At 40.4% G+C, this 13,437-nt stretch overlaps 1 protein-coding gene across 1 annotated transcript in view; it reads left to right on the forward strand.

Annotated features, from left to right (window-relative positions):
• Window positions 1–13,437, forward strand: part of Ptprj (protein tyrosine phosphatase receptor type J) — a 158,108-nt gene that overhangs the window by 103,297 nt on the left and 41,374 nt on the right. Inside the window, exons 2-3 of the mRNA XM_020151945.2 lie at window positions 5,874–5,892; window positions 8,902–9,159. Coding sequence (XP_020007534.2) covers window positions 5,874–5,892; window positions 8,902–9,159 — 277 coding nt within the window. The remainder of the gene's footprint in view (window positions 1–5,873; window positions 5,893–8,901; window positions 9,160–13,437) is intronic.

Consider the following 13,437-nt stretch of genomic DNA (forward strand, 5'->3'; position numbering starts at 1 on the left):
GAGGGGAGCTTAAGAGACTGGAAACAGAAGTCCTGTCCTGCCATGTGGCATTGGTTTGGCTGACTGATGGGCTTTCTGCCACACGGGGTGTGTCTAGGTACTGGAAGTCTTTGGCAGAGCTGAGGGCATTGCCACATTCTTCACATATATGCCTTGGTGGAGCGTAATCTCTCTTCTCAATGTTTGCTCCTTTTGTTCAGCTGTGGGGACTAGCAGAAGCCTTGGGTCGCTTGTAAGGTGACTTTCAGAGGAATAGTGAGAAGAGGGTGAAATTTGAGTGCCCTACCCAGGTCTGCATCTCAAGATAGAAGGGGCTGGGGAAGAGTGGCAGAGGACTAGACCTGGGTTCTGGTTTCGGGCTTCCTCCATGGCTCTGAGTCCTTCAGCAATCCCCTTACGGTATTTGGGCTTCAGTGACCTTTTCTGCACTTAATTATTCTGTTTAAATACTTGTAGTAAAAACGCTTGGGAGATTATGAGTTCCAGATTGTCTATTGTTTTTTGTTAGTAGGATCTGAGCTTGGTTTTGTTATCTATAAAATGGGAATAAAAATACCTTGCAGGGTCCCTGTGAAGACTTTAGGATGATGGAAACAGTAGCAGCTAAAATAGATCATTTAATTTCATCCCCATTACAAGACAGATAGGCTTATCATTCGTCTTTACAGATGTAGACAACAAGGAACAGAGTGAGCTGGCTACCTTCCAAAGTCACACAGCTAGAGATGGTGGCACTTAATGTTGTCCTTGGTGGTCTGATTCCAGATCCCATGCTCTTAATATGGCCACGTGACTGTGGTGAGACGAGGGATGTAGGTGGCCCAGCACTGTGCCTGGCACCTGGCAGGCGTTTAGTGCACATGTTCCCATTCATTCTGTCCTCAGGATGTGTTCAGCAGTGCCACTCCCACCCTGCAGAGCTTTGCTCAGGCTGTTCTGCACAGCATGAGTTTTTCCAGTTCAGGGTGGTTCTTGTTCCTCTTCTGTGTCTGCCTAGATCCATTTTTCAAGACTTCCTTGTTTTTCAGGTCGTCCTCCAGGAAGCTTTCTTTCCTCCCTCCCTCCAGCCAGTGAGTGAGGCTGTGCTTCATTACACCACTCTATTTTAAAATCAAGGTGAAATTTACATAGCATAAAATGAACTGTTTGAAAGTGTGCAGCTCAGTGCATTTAGGACATTCACAATGTTGTGTAACCATCACCTCTGTCTTTTTCCAGACACTTTATCTACAAGGAAACCCCGAAACCCTGAACTCATTAGCAGGCACCCTGCCTCCTCCTCCTCCTGGCCCCTGGTGACTGCTAGTCTGCTTTCTGTTTCTGTGGAGTTCCCTGTTCTGCACATTTCATGTAAATGAACCCAAATACCATGTGGGCGTCTGTGTCTTGTCTTTTTTTTTTTTTTTTTTAGCATGTGAATAAAGCAGCATTTGCACTGTTCTCAACAGAAGCAGGCTTTGGGAGTAAATTCAGAGCAGCCTGCATTTTAGCAAGTGACACAGTGACAAAGCAGCTTCACATGTGTATACATTGTTTTGTGCTCCTTCCCCCTGCCCCCATTCCAGGCAGAACCTGTTCTGCCCTCTTGTTCTCCGATTTTGTTGGAGAGAAAACATAAGAGATAATAAGAAAGGCATAGTGTTTTTGCTAGTTTGAGATAAAGGTAGCTACACAGAGAGATTCTTAGCATTGCTTCCATGCACATGTGTATTACAACCCACATTGGTTCACCTCTGCCAGACCTCTTGGCTACTTCCCGGTCACCTTCCCATAGTGACCTCTGTCAGTTTAAGATTACTATATCAGCTCCTCTACAGTGGGCACATCAAACACTTTCAAGTTTTAGGTTTCCTTCTCTTTCCTTATTCCTCCCATGTGCGTCCTCCCCTTAGTGTGTGATCCATGTCCAATAATATTACTGCATTTGTTTCAGTATATGAAACAAATCTGAATATGAGGGAGAACATGCGAGTTTTGGCTTTCTGAGCCTGACTAACTTCCCTTAAGATCATGTTCTCCAGCTCCATCCATTTACTTGTAAATGACAAAATTTCATTCTTGTTTGTGGCTGAATAAAATTTCATTGTGTACAGATACCACATTTTCTTTTCCTTTTTTTTTTCTTTTTGCGGTACTGGAGCTTAAACTCAGGGCCTACACCTTGAGCCACTCTATCAGCCCTTTTTTGTGATTTGGTTTTTCAAGATAGGGTCTTGCAAACTATTTGCCCAGGCTGGCTTCGAATCGTGATCCTCCTGATCTCTTCCTCCTGAGTAGCTAGGACTGGGATTTGAACTCAGGGTTTCACACTTGCTAGGTGCTCTACTGCTTGAGCCACTTCTCCAACCCAGGGGGCAGATCTTAAAGTCGGATGTGAACCCATCTCTTTGCATACTTTCTCTGGTTCAATTTCTATTCAGCGGAAGTAGAGAGTGGAAAGGGACAGTCGTACCTCCAGCCTGAATAATACTCTTTCCTGTTCTCTTCATCTGACCCCGTGTCCCTGGGGCAAACTCATGGTAGCTGCTGATGTTGGGTGTGTAACCTGAGCTGTAGGACTCTTATCTGTAGGAGGGGAATTATGATTCCTATTACACAGGGGTATCCTGAGCCTTTGTGGGGAAGGAGCCTGTGGAGTGCTTGCTGTTTTTCTTGCAGGGATTGGGAGGTGTTAGGGACCAGCTGTGGAAGTCAGTCGCAAAAGGGACTATTTCTGTGAGGTCCTCCCTTAAGGGAAGGGGCAGGAACTGAGGCTCTTCTTGTCACAAAAAAGTTATCCCCAACGACTTTCTTTTGCTGAGGAAACTGGTCTCCTCCCATCTCACTTCTGGCACAGCGAGGCTTCACTTAAGTTTGGAAAGATGAGCTTTCTGTTGATGGTATTCCTTTAAAAAGTATTTATGAAGTACTCAACTGGCCAGATATTTTGCAGGTGTTGATTACAGTGACTTTTAAAATCTGTGGAAAAGACTAGGGGTCTGGTTTTCTGGAGTTGGGTCATGGCTCTGCCTGTCACTGACCAGCTCAGTGATCCTGGACAAGGAATCACTTATTGGCCTTTCAGTTTCTTCATCTGTAAAAGTGAGGGTTAATGTGAAAATTAGCTACTTCACTGTGTTATTGTTGTATCAACTATAGTATACTTTTGTTACAAATAATAGATAACCCAAACACAGGTAGTTAAGTAGTAAGGGGTGTTTTATCTGGCCAGGCAAGAAGTTAGAGCTAGGATTTAGCATTGACTGGGTTAGCAGCTCAAGGATCTAGGTTTTCTCCTTTTTGTGTCTTAGTAGTGAGTGTTTTCTCCTCTTAGACAATGGCTGCAGCAGCTTTTGGTATCACAGGCAGTCAATGAAGTTCAACCTGAAGTCCAACAAAGTGGTGTGGTATTTTCTCTATGTATCCTTTCTGACTAGTGATGAATCTCTTCCCTAGGAGCCCCCTGCAGACCCGTAAGTCCCCTTGTCTTATGCTGAGTCCTTTAGGTTCCTTAGGTTCAGAGGAAAGTACTGACACATTGTTTGGGAAGTCAGGTCCAGTTTGGTGAGGAGGGAAAAAAGGGGGAGAGCAAGGGAAGCAAAGGTGTGATGCCATCTGTTTTTGCACCAGCCACTGCTTCATATGAGTCTTGGAGGGGTTGGGAGGAAACCATTACCTGATTTGTCAAGGAGCACTTTTACCCTGCTGGGTTCAGACAGTGGAGATTAGAAAGGAGCATGTTGATAATATCTTTTGAAATTGATTTTTAAGTCTCCCCTGGTGTATTTCTGACTACTTGGGAGGGAGGGTAGCTAGTGGTTAAGCACCTGGGTTCATATTTGGGTCCTGCAGCTCACTTGCTCATTAATGACCCCTTCTGGGATGTTTGGAGGATTGAGAGCATTTAGAACAGTGCCCAGCTGTCAGTGCTCTGTGTGCATTTGATTAAACACTTTGAGAATACAGACTCAAAGCTGTAATTTCAATTTCCTGGAAACTTGCCTTTTTCTCCAAGATGTGATCCTTCCCCTTTCATCTCTAGAACTCAGAGCTCTTTGACATGTCCACTGTAGTGATCAGTGCTTACCAAGTCTATGACTTAAGGACACAGATAGAAATGCACATTCTGCCCTTACGTGGGCCCTCTTCTGACTTTCCCTGGTAACACTGGGTACCATTCACCTGTCTTCCTGGGATGTGGTTCACCTGCGTCCTCCTTCCCAAGCAGAGATGGAGCTTCTGCTTTAGTGTTAGCACTTCAGCAGAGTGCTCGGCCTGTGCAGGTGCCTTAGAATTGCTTGTTCAATGAGTTATCAGTGCTTTCCACCCTGAATTTCTTATTTTTCAGACATGTTTTATTTCCCCTACTTTTCTATGAACAGTTTGTGGGCAGGACCTAGAACTTTAGTGTTTTTAAGTGATGCTTACGTGCATGAATGGATCCCCGTAGCAGAGATAGCACATAGATGCACATGCAAAGATGTCACCAGGAGGGGATAGCATGTGCCGTCACACAGCGTCAGAGTTTTACAGTCTAACAAATTATGTTTGCTTCCCTGTGCTACTTCTTTGCCTACTGACTCCTCTTTTCTTTCTGTCTCTTCTGGGATCCATCAGGGTTTATGTGGATTGATGCATCACATGAGTTGAAGACCAGGGGCTGGAGCCAGGAAGATGAATTGAAAAAGTTAGCCCTAAGATGATGATGATTTGAAGGTAGATGGAGTAGAGAGTTTGAGAGTGGGGGACCTTGGAGAAAGCCTTTTCTCCTCTTTGGGCTCATTCTTTCCTTTCAGTTGAGTGGCTACTGTATGTACCATTCTAGTCCCAGACAAGGTCTCTGCTCTTGTGTAGCCTACGTCGTAATTGGAGAAGAAAGTGATACAATGGTGAGTGAGGGGCATGAATTTCCATGACTGGTCGGAGAACTGCTGAAGAGGTGGCATTTTGGCCATGTCAGGGGAAGGAAGAATTGGTGCAGAGTTGTTTTACAGGAAGGAATAAATTTGTAAAGGCTCTAACAGGAAACCAGCTTCGTGAATTGAAGGGTGCTGAGACCAGAGGTGCCGAGTAGGCTGTGGTTAAGAGGTGGAATTTTATTCTAAGTGTGGTGGGAAGTTAGAGGATATTTTTTCCCCTTTTGATTATTTTCTTCTTTACAAACACCATAGTTTGAAAAATCCAGTCCACCAAAAGCATGCATTTTAAGACAATAGAACCTTAAAGTACTTTAGGTTTTTAAAGTATGAGGAAATAATTTATAGGTCACAGTGGATATCCTCAAACCCCACCCCCCACCTAAAGATTGCGATTGGCAGACTGTCAACTAAATCTTTAAGGCGTCTTCTGTTTCAAGTATTCATTCTTCCACAAAGCTGCTTGCCATATGATTAAAAAAAATTACTGCCACCTACTGATAGAAAGATGATTTTTTTTTTTTTTACAATGAAAATCCCAAACCAGTGGATTTCTTCTTCACACACCTGACTTTACACCCTGCAGGTGTGAGCCTGGTCAAGGCACTGGGAAAAGGGTGTGCTGGTCCTGGTTTCTCCATTTTTTCTGGGCCTGGGGGGGTGGTGGCAGGGTGTGCAAGTGGATGTGGGTGTATGCTGCTCCAGTGTTGCATGTGTCTACGGGAAAAACACTGGTAGCCAACAGCCCCGTGGACTCCATAAAAACCAGTTAGTCCTTTGTTAGTAATTGACCCATGGTTTCACTGACTCCCTGTATTTAATGTCCCAAGGAATTGTAACACTGGCCAGTAGGCCTTTGCGTCACGTACTTCTTAACACCACCCCCATTATTGTTAAATCCTCAACTGCTCTATTTCTGATTTGCATTTCCTGTGGCTGAATGAATCTGCTGACTTCCGTTTTCTTTTTCTGTTACAGATTGTGTGTGCAGGTGTCGGTGAGTACCATTTTTCTCTCCTTTCTTGTGTTGTTCGCTACTGCCCCCTAATGGACAAAGGCCAACATTACCAGCAAATGTGACAACAGAAAATACAAATTTACTAAAACCTGTATACTTTCTCTTTAAAAGTGAGGTGAGACTAGTGCTTGGAGGCAGTTCTAGGAATCTCTCTGTGTAGCTATCCTTCTCTCAACTAGCAAAAACACTTTGTCTTTCTTACTGCTTATGTCTTCTCTTCAATAAAATTGGAAAAAAAGGCAGAACAGGTTCTGCCTAGAAGCAAGGGGGGTTGGGGGGGAGAGGGAAGGGGTGGGGGGCAGGAGGAGAGAAATGGCCCAAACAGTGTATGTACGTATGAATAAATGAATAAAAAATAAAGCAAATATTTTAAATTCACAATAGGAAAAAAAAAGTGGGGTGAGGGTGGAAACAGAAAATGAAAGGAAAACTTCAATTAACTATACAACCATGACTTAAAAATTATGTTTTCTAAGTTGCGTGCCATGGTGCATGCTTGTAGTTCAGTTACTTGGGAACCTGAGGTAGGAGGATTGCTTGAGTCCAGCAGTTTGGGGGCAACCTGGGTAACATAGCTAGATCCTGTCTCCTAAAAAATTGTATTTTCTGTGATTTTTTTTGCCAGTCTATTCCCATGGGCAATTTATCTGAAAGTACAATATAGACCTTTTATATCTTAGGAGCTGTTAGCCCATAAGTATTTTCTTGTGTTGCTACTTTGCTACATTAAAAAGTGATGTACTGGGATTATATAACTTCTAGAAAACCGGAAGTGGCTTCCTGTATATTTTGCTTTTGTGTGGAAGGCTGGACTGATGGTATAGCTCAGTGGTAAGGCACTTGCCTAGCTTGTGCAGGCTCTGGGTTAAATCCCCAGCACCTTAAAGCAAAACCAAACCAAACACCCCAGGCCAATACTGGTGTCTTGTAGAAGTCTGAGTTATAATTGCTGACTAGTGCTGGTTATTTCCCTGGCCTATAATAAAATGAGAAAAATAAGAACAAGTTTTTTTTTTTGTGTGTGTGTGGGGGGGTACTGGGGTTTAAACTCAGGGGCTACAGTTTGAGCCACTCCACCAGCCCTTTTTTGGTGAAGGGTGTTTTTGAGATAGAATCTCAAGAACTATTTGTCTGGGCTGGCTTTGAACTGCGATCCTCCTAATCTCTGCCTCCTGAGTAGCTAGGATTACAGGCTTGAGCCACTGGCACCTGGCAAGAATAAGTTTTTTAATGAAGCTAGATATATTCCAATCCATTCTGGGATTATGACCTTACTAATTTTTGGTCATAAAATGTTTCTATGAGGAAGATAATAAAATTAGTACTTATAAATGTTGTCTTTGGGGAAAAAATAAAAATTGGTAGCTTTTGTGTGTTCCGAAAATTTGGGAACATTTTTTTTTTCTGATTGGAAAAATACCAAAGCCTATGAACTATCCAGATAAAATGATTAGATTGTTCTCAGAGTGCCATACAAATGGGGGGGCAGATCTTGCTGAACCCTTCTAATGAAGCAAATCTCAGTTAATTACAGTAATTATGCAAAGCCTGTGCAAACAATGGGAAGGGTTGTGCAGTTGTTCTCTCTCCTGTTAATCAGTCTGGTTAATAAGCTGGTTGGTAGCTTGTGCAATCCTAAATCACTGGTGCAAAAGAAGAATTCTGTGTCTAGATTCCATCATAGAGAGTGGAGTGTTAGCCAGAACTCAGTTACAGGAAACAAACTGTGAGCTATTTTAAGCCACAATGGATTTTTCTTGGGAATTGAGGGTTTATAGAATCATTAGAAGGGCTTGTGTATTTAGTTTGCTAGGACTGCCATAATGAGCAGCATAGAAATTAATTTTCTCAGAATTCAGGAGGCAAGAAGTCACAAGTCAAGGTAACAGTAGGATCAAGCCTTTCCTGTTGGCTTGTAGGTAGCTGTCTTCTTCCTGTATCTTTAGGTGGTTGCCCTTCAGTCTGTGTGCATCCATGGGCTAATTTCTTCTTCTTATAAGGACACCAGTCTTAACCGGGAGAAGTCCCATCCTTGTGACTTTACTTGAACTTAATTACTTCTTGAAAGACTGTATGAAAATAGATTCCCACACTGAAGTACTGGGGTTAGGACTTCAGTGTATGGATTTTGAGGGGCACATAATAAAGTTCTTCATAGCCATAGCTAGAGAGTGGGATTTAGGCTCAGAATCCAGAATTACTCCCAGACTAAGGCTACAGATCTGTCCCATCTAAAGAGTCACCCCTATATCGTAAGCAGCACAGTGAGAGATCAGGAAGTCATTACTGTTGCTGCTGTATCTAGGAGGGTATCTTCTGAGCTATGATCTTGAGATCAGGGGGCTGCGAACACTACCACAGTGTTGATTCTAGAGCAGGCAGCCTGAGCTCCAGTTATCACATCCACATTTCAGTTATAGGAAGGATGCTGGGCAGAAAGTAGAGCCTTTAAGGTTTTATTTCCTAGAAACATATAGTATTTCTACTCACATTCTATTGGCTGGAGTTTAGTCAACTGTCTCCATTTAGCTGAAAGGGAGGCTGGGAAATGTAGTCTTTATTCTCTGTAGCGAAATACACAAATAAAAATCTGGGAATAATCAGGGGAGTATACATTGTGAGTCAACAGCAACTTCTGCTGTAGCTTTGTAAACAGAGGTTCTGGGAGGCTTAGTAGAATAGTCAAGATAAAGCAGTCAGCAGTGGCCAAGTTTCTACTCCACAGCCCAAATGCTTGTCCCTGGGGAATGATTGCTGCCTCTTGTTTTCCTGTGAATGACTGTCACAGTGTCTGTGCTCTTGTGGATGAGTGCTGTCTCCATGGCCAGAAACACCAGTTTCTGAAGGGTTTGTATTGTAGCTGATGATTCAAAGAGCAAAAGAGATAACACGTGTCTTAAACATGCATTTAATCTCATTGCAAATATTTTGTAAGGGTTGGTCACCTGAATTCTGGAGCAAATCAAATCATTTGCTATCTTCCGACAGATCCTGCTCCAGTTTCCAACCTTCAAGGGACGAATGTCAGCCCAAGAGAAATTGGCCTAACTAGGAGCAGCAATGACTCAGAATCCTTTAAGAGTCTTACCACACAGGATGGAGCAGAAAAACATCAAAATGATACAACCAATAGCCAAAGAATTACCATGGGTGACTTAAAGCCTGGAACCAATCATAGTATTGAAATATTTCCACAAGGACCCAATGGGACTGAAGGGCCATCCCAAACAGTTACAAGTAGAACAGGTAAGCAAGTAGGCTGTGCTCTCTGTCACACTGTGATGGTTCTTGAAGGAAACCAGAATAATTTATAGATGTCATGGTTTCCAAATACTGGTTTTCATTTAGTTATCTAAAATTAAAAAAAATTCATAATGACAGTAATGCATATTCATAATATAAAATACCTGTCAGCAAAAAGAAAGCAATCACATGTAAAGTTTCAACCAGAAATGATCACTGATAACTTTTGGTTTATGTTATTTTACATGTATTTACATGTATTTTTTCTCTTGCAAACATTGAGATCATTTTGTATATGTGATTTTGTAATCTGTTTCTTTCCCCATTAGCCAGCTTACTATGAATATTCTCTGTCAGTAGAACTATTTCTACAACATAATTTTAACATCTGCCTTGCATTCTGTTGTCTAAATAGTAATAGGCAGATAATAATGGTCTGTGGTCTAAAACTGGCCCACTATATGTTTTTGTAGATAAAGTTTTATTGGAACACAGTCATGCTCATTTTTTTATATACTGTCTTTGGCTGCTTTCATGCTAGAATTGTGCAGTAGCAACAGAGAATTTATGACTTGTAAAGTCTAAAATACTTGTTCTCTACCCTTTATAAAAAGAATGGTTTAATTTCTGGGTTAGATCACCAGTTCTTAAAGTATGCTGAAAGTGGGCTCTAGGGCCCCCCATTTTTTTCCTCTCAAGGGCTCTGTGAGGTGTGATAATCATAATAACACTGAAATGTTACTTGACTTTTTCATTGTCATTTTCTTTTCACTGTACAGTGCAGTTTTCTAGCTGCTGTATGACATGAGGGTGACATTGTCGCTGTAATGGCTATTGGAATATATGTGTATTATTCTGTATAAAAATTTTTTGGGCTGGGAGTGTGGTTCAGGTAGAGTGCTTTCCTACAAACATGAAGCCCTGAGTTCCAATCCCAGTACCACCAAATTTTTTTCCTTATTTATTTGTAACATAGTAATTATTGATAAGTATAAGCTATATAAACAAAAATTCACTGAGATTCTTAGTGATTTTTGAGAAGAAAAAAGGGTCCTGAGATCAAAAAGATGCAGAGCTGCTGCTCAAGAGATTTTGTAAGTTATTTAACTTCTTCTCTAACATTGGACAGGTAGATTATTTTTATATTTTTCATATACAACATTGTAAATCAATTACTAGTTTGATAAGGCTAATTGATATTAATAAAATTATTCTCTGAAGGTAGTTTAAATAAATCATTGAATGATTCCTAGGTAGATAAGGTTCATTATTATTATTTTTGAAATTGTGGTGCCAGGCTTAGGGCACCACCAGTGTTTCAATGACCACAGTGGTTTTGGGTGTAGGGACTACACCAGATGGTCTGCTCAGAATCTTTCACTTTTTTGGTTTATTGCTGAGTGATGTTCCCAGACAAAACTAGTCTATAAAGATTGGGACAAGTCTCTACTCCTTCATGTGCACAGACATCAGTATACATTCACAAGGATCAGTGATAATCAGGGAAACATAACATCACTAGAGAGACAAAAGAAATGGGTAGAGATGTATTGACTATCTGATAAAGAATTAAAAATAACCCCTTTAGGGAAACTCATCGAACTTTAGAAAAGTAGCAGAGAAATAATTCAAAGAAATGAGTAAAACAACAAGTGACCAGAAATGAAAAATTCAACAAAGAGATTGAAATAATAAAAATAAAAAAACAAAACAAATTCTGGAGCTGAAAAATACAGTGACTGAAAGGACAGATGTACTAGAGAGTATCAGCAGCAGAGCGCATTTTGTGGAATAGAGAATCTATGAACTCAAAGGTGAGTTATTTGGAAATAATAATCAGCGAAGAAAAAAGGAATAAAAAACCAAAAGCAAAGAAATGAAGAGAACTTATGTAATATATGGGACAGTACCAAAAGAGAAAATGTTCAAGGAGACGAGGAAGATAAAAAGATAGAGAGCTTTTAAATAAATACTAGAAGAAAACTCCCCAAACTTGGAGAAAGATATAAATATCAGGTTCAGGAAGTACAAAGATGTCCAATGATATTCCATCCAAATAAGGCTATTCTACACATTATGATCAAGGCATCAAAAATCAGAGATGAGAGGATTCTGAAAGCAGCAAGAGAAAAGAAGCAAATAGCATATAAGGTAGTTCCAGTATGGCTAGCAGCAGACATCTCAGCAGAAACCTTACAGGCCAGGAGAGAGTAGGTGGATATATTCAAAGTTCTGAAGGAAACAAGGACCTGAGCTATACTCAGAACATTCCTCCAATAGCTGTACAACATACATTCTTCACCACTGCGTATGCAGGATTCTCTGGGTGCACCTCATGGTAGCCACAAAATGTAAGAATACGGAGATCATCTCAAGTATCTTTTCTAACCTCAATAGTATAAAACTAGAAATTAGCAATAAGAGCTTGAGAAATTTCACAAATATGTAGGAACTAAACAATATGCTCTTATACAACTAATGGTTCTATAAAAACTTTAAAAGGGAAATTAATAAATTTATTGAGAAAAACAAAAATATAAACAACATATACCAAAACCTGTGGAACATGGCAAAAGCAATTATAAGAGGGAGGTTTATAGAAATAGATGCCTACGTCAAAAAAGAAGAAAGGTCCAACCTCATGTTGCACCTGAGGAAAGACAAGAACAAACCGAGCTCAGAATTAGTAGAAGAAAGGAAATAGTAAAGCCTACAGCAGAAGTAAATGAAGAAGAGACTACAAAAATAATACAAAAGATCAACAAAACTGAAGTGTTTTTTTAAAAAGACAAATAGACAAACCTTTAGCTAGTCTAAGAAGAGAGAAGATGTAAATAATATCAGAAATGAACTGGGAGAATGGCTTAAGTGGTAGAGTGCCTGCCTAGCAAGCACAAGGTCCTAAGTTCAAGTCCTAGTACCACCAAAGTGGGGGTGGGGAGTAAATGAAAAAGGAGACATCACCAATGGTACAGCAATGTGAAGCACAAGAGACTAATATAAGAAATTATGTGTCAACAAGTTGGATAACCTAGAAGAAAATGGATGAATTCCTTGATACATGTGACCTACCAAGATTGAAGTAATAGAAAGTCTATGAAGAAATAGAAAATCTGAAAAGATCAGTGAGTAAGGAGATAGAATCAGTAATAAACCTCTCCTATCAGAGAAGAGTACAGGACCTGATGACTTCACTGCTGAATTCTACAAATACTTCAAGAAGAACTAAAACCAATCTGTTTCAAACAAAAAATTGAAGTGGAGCAAATACTTCTAAATTCATTTTATAAGGATAGCATTACCCCAATACAAAAAAAAAAAAAAGACAAGGACACCAACAAAAAAAGAAAACGACAAGCTTTGATGAAGTTAGGTGTACAAATACTTAACAAAGTACTAGAAGTCAAATTCAACATTAAATTAAAAAGACCATTCACTATAGCAGGTGGGATTTATCCCAAGGATACAAGAATGGTTCAACATTAGGCAAATTAGCAAATATCACATTGACAGAGGGAAGGACAAAACTGTATGGTCATTTCAGTAAGTGTAGGAAAATCCTTTGACAAATTAAAAAAATGTGCATTTTTTCTGAGTGGTTGAAACTTATGAACCTGTTTCCCAAACCTTTCCACACTTCCTGTATGAATTAAAACAAACAAACAAACAAACAAACAAAACAAAAAACCTTTAGTTCTTAACATGTTTCTCTTGCTTGAAAATGGTGCATAGGCTTCTTCATGGAGCCGTGAGGTATAAATGGAGAAAATGCTGTAGAGCATCTGGTATAGGGAGCTACTGTTCTTGATACTTCCATCATAGTAGCTGCTATTTTAACATTATTCTCATCACCATCATCATTGTTGATTGTAAATGGCAACACTCCAATGATAATCTGTCAAAAATACTGCTCGGACACTGTGAGCTTACCACTTTATAGAGGAAGACCATGTGTGGGAGGGGCTTCTTGGCATGAAGTTTGTTGACTTGTGGGACAAAAAATTATATCTTGCTTGTTCCGTTTTCCATTTTATTTCTTCTCCTGCCTTTTTTTCATCAGTTGGATAAACATTTGCATCTTCTAAGCTGGGTGAATTGGTGCACACTGTCCATGCTCATGCCTAGATGGTGTTACTTGCACAGTTTTGACTCCTCCCAGATCTTTCTCGAGTTCCTTGAGAATAAGGGCCTTATTGCCTATATTTTATTCTGTTTCTGGTTATTGGTCCTCAGTCCTAAATTTAATCAGGACATGTCCATTTGGTAGTTTCACTGTCAATA

Source organism: Castor canadensis, chromosome 1 (assembly GCF_047511655.1).
Source record: "Castor canadensis chromosome 1, mCasCan1.hap1v2, whole genome shotgun sequence".
NCBI classification, from domain to species: Eukaryota; Metazoa; Chordata; class Mammalia; order Rodentia; family Castoridae; genus Castor; species Castor canadensis.